Genomic DNA, 1,722 nt, shown 5'->3' with positions numbered 1-1,722 from the left:
ATAAATGCCCAATTTTTGATAAAAAACGGCGGAAACTTATTTATACTCCTAATACATTTTTACAATAAATTAGATTCGAAACAGAGGAAATTGATTTGAATACAATTCCGTTCAGACAATGTTATGTTTTCGACTTCCGGTTCAGTAATTTTACCGAATACAATAATACATGATCGCTCCGATTATATTTGGTCAAGGATCACGAAATAAAAACGTTTTCATCCAGTTATTAATCAGAATGAAATCACATACTTTCCTTATCTCAACATTTGTTAGCGAAAAGTTTGCAGTTTCGACAGGGGTAATAGCCGGATTTTATCAGTGCGAATAAAATGCTGATTAATGATACTTAAAATAGTTATTCTCGGTACGGAAACGGTGGATCGTACGATGGTGACTGGCTGATGGACAAGATGCACGGTGTCGGTTTAAGAATTTATCCGAGCGGCTCTCGTTACATTGGAGATTGGAAGAATGGCGTACGCGATGGTACCGGGACCATGGTGTGGCCTGAAGGTAGCATTTATCGCGGCGAATGGAAATGTGGAGCGATGAATGGGTCAGTTCTCGAATAAAACAAAGTCCCTCGAAATTCGCGACTCCGACTCTCTCACATGTAATCGATCTCCGATCTGTTTCCATACTTAAATCATACATGGCATTGAGAAATTAGATGAGAGATCTATAATTACAACTATAAAAATATCAAATATCTATAATTACAACTATAAAAATCGTAATATATTTAATACAGTTACGGCAAACACGTGTGGAATGGATTTTTCAATAAAACCTTTACGTGGCCGCAAGAGGCTTCTTATAAGGGTTACTGGCAACACGGAAAGCGCCATGGCAGAGGCAACTTTTTACGTTTCACTCTAAAAACAAATTATTGCGTTTATCAATGCGTTTACTATAGTATCTCGATTGCATTCATTATTATAGGTGAAATTAAATTAAATGCTGTCGGTGGAGCAAAATATTGTGGCTATTGGAAGAATAATGAAAAAGATGGTTACGGAGTTATAATTGGTACTTTTCATTGATCATTCTTTTTCCATTAATTTAGTAATCATAATGAAACTTAATCAGCACGTATAGACAAAAACCAAATTTTACTTTTCTCTCGCGCTTTTCGTGTATCTGTAATGTTCGTATAAAATCGTAAATTCAGTTCTATTTTTATCAGGAAGCAATGGGGAGAAGTTTGAATCCGGTGCGCTGTTTTTAAACAATATTTTATCTGTAAGCGACAATCCAGAGAATGAGACGAAAAGTGAGACTAAAAGTGAGACGAAAAGCGAACAAGGAAGCGAACATTCGCCTAAAGAGACTAAATTAGAGTAAGTTTAAACTAACACATTAATTCTGTATAAATCTAAGTATAATAGACATTGACAGTTTTAGCAATGAGTAATAAAATAATATAATTTAACATGAACTATTATCGTTCGACATTTAAGAATGTATCGGTTATATAATCAATCCCAAAAGTTGATGTGCCTTTGAAAAACGCATTTCCTATGATTAAAAATAGTGCACTTTCCATCTAACTTCGATATTGAATGAGTTACGTATGATTATTTGGCATTTTATTGATGTTGACAAAATCCGACCATCCCAGCGTCGAAACAGCGAACTTTTGGCAAAAAATTTCATTTTTCCTTAATTACTCCTAAACCGTTGAATCTACGGGAAAATTGCATAGGACCTTTCTTGTAG

At 34.7% G+C, this 1,722-nt stretch overlaps 1 protein-coding gene across 1 annotated transcript in view; it reads left to right on the top strand.

Annotated features, from left to right (window-relative positions):
* Nucleotides 1-358: 358 nt before the first annotated feature.
* The window catches only part of LOC108627526 (phosphatidylinositol 4-phosphate 5-kinase 1), a gene marked incomplete at its 5' end in the record, with an annotated part of 3,935 nt that continues 2,571 nt past the window's right edge, over nucleotides 359-1,722 (top strand). The window contains 3 exons of the mRNA XM_026815638.1: nucleotides 359-559; nucleotides 755-1,032; nucleotides 1,190-1,288. Of these exons, the coding sequence (XP_026671439.1) occupies nucleotides 359-559; nucleotides 755-1,032; nucleotides 1,190-1,288 (578 nt within the window). The remainder of the gene's footprint in view (nucleotides 560-754; nucleotides 1,033-1,189; nucleotides 1,289-1,722) is intronic.

This window comes from Ceratina calcarata, unplaced genomic scaffold, assembly GCF_001652005.2.
Source record: "Ceratina calcarata isolate Rehan_Ccalc_2016 unplaced genomic scaffold, ASM165200v1 scaffold475.2, whole genome shotgun sequence".
Taxonomy (NCBI): domain Eukaryota; kingdom Metazoa; phylum Arthropoda; class Insecta; order Hymenoptera; family Apidae; genus Ceratina; species Ceratina calcarata.
Note: the sequence above shows the minus strand (reverse complement) of the source record. Positions and strands in the feature narration are given on the sequence as shown.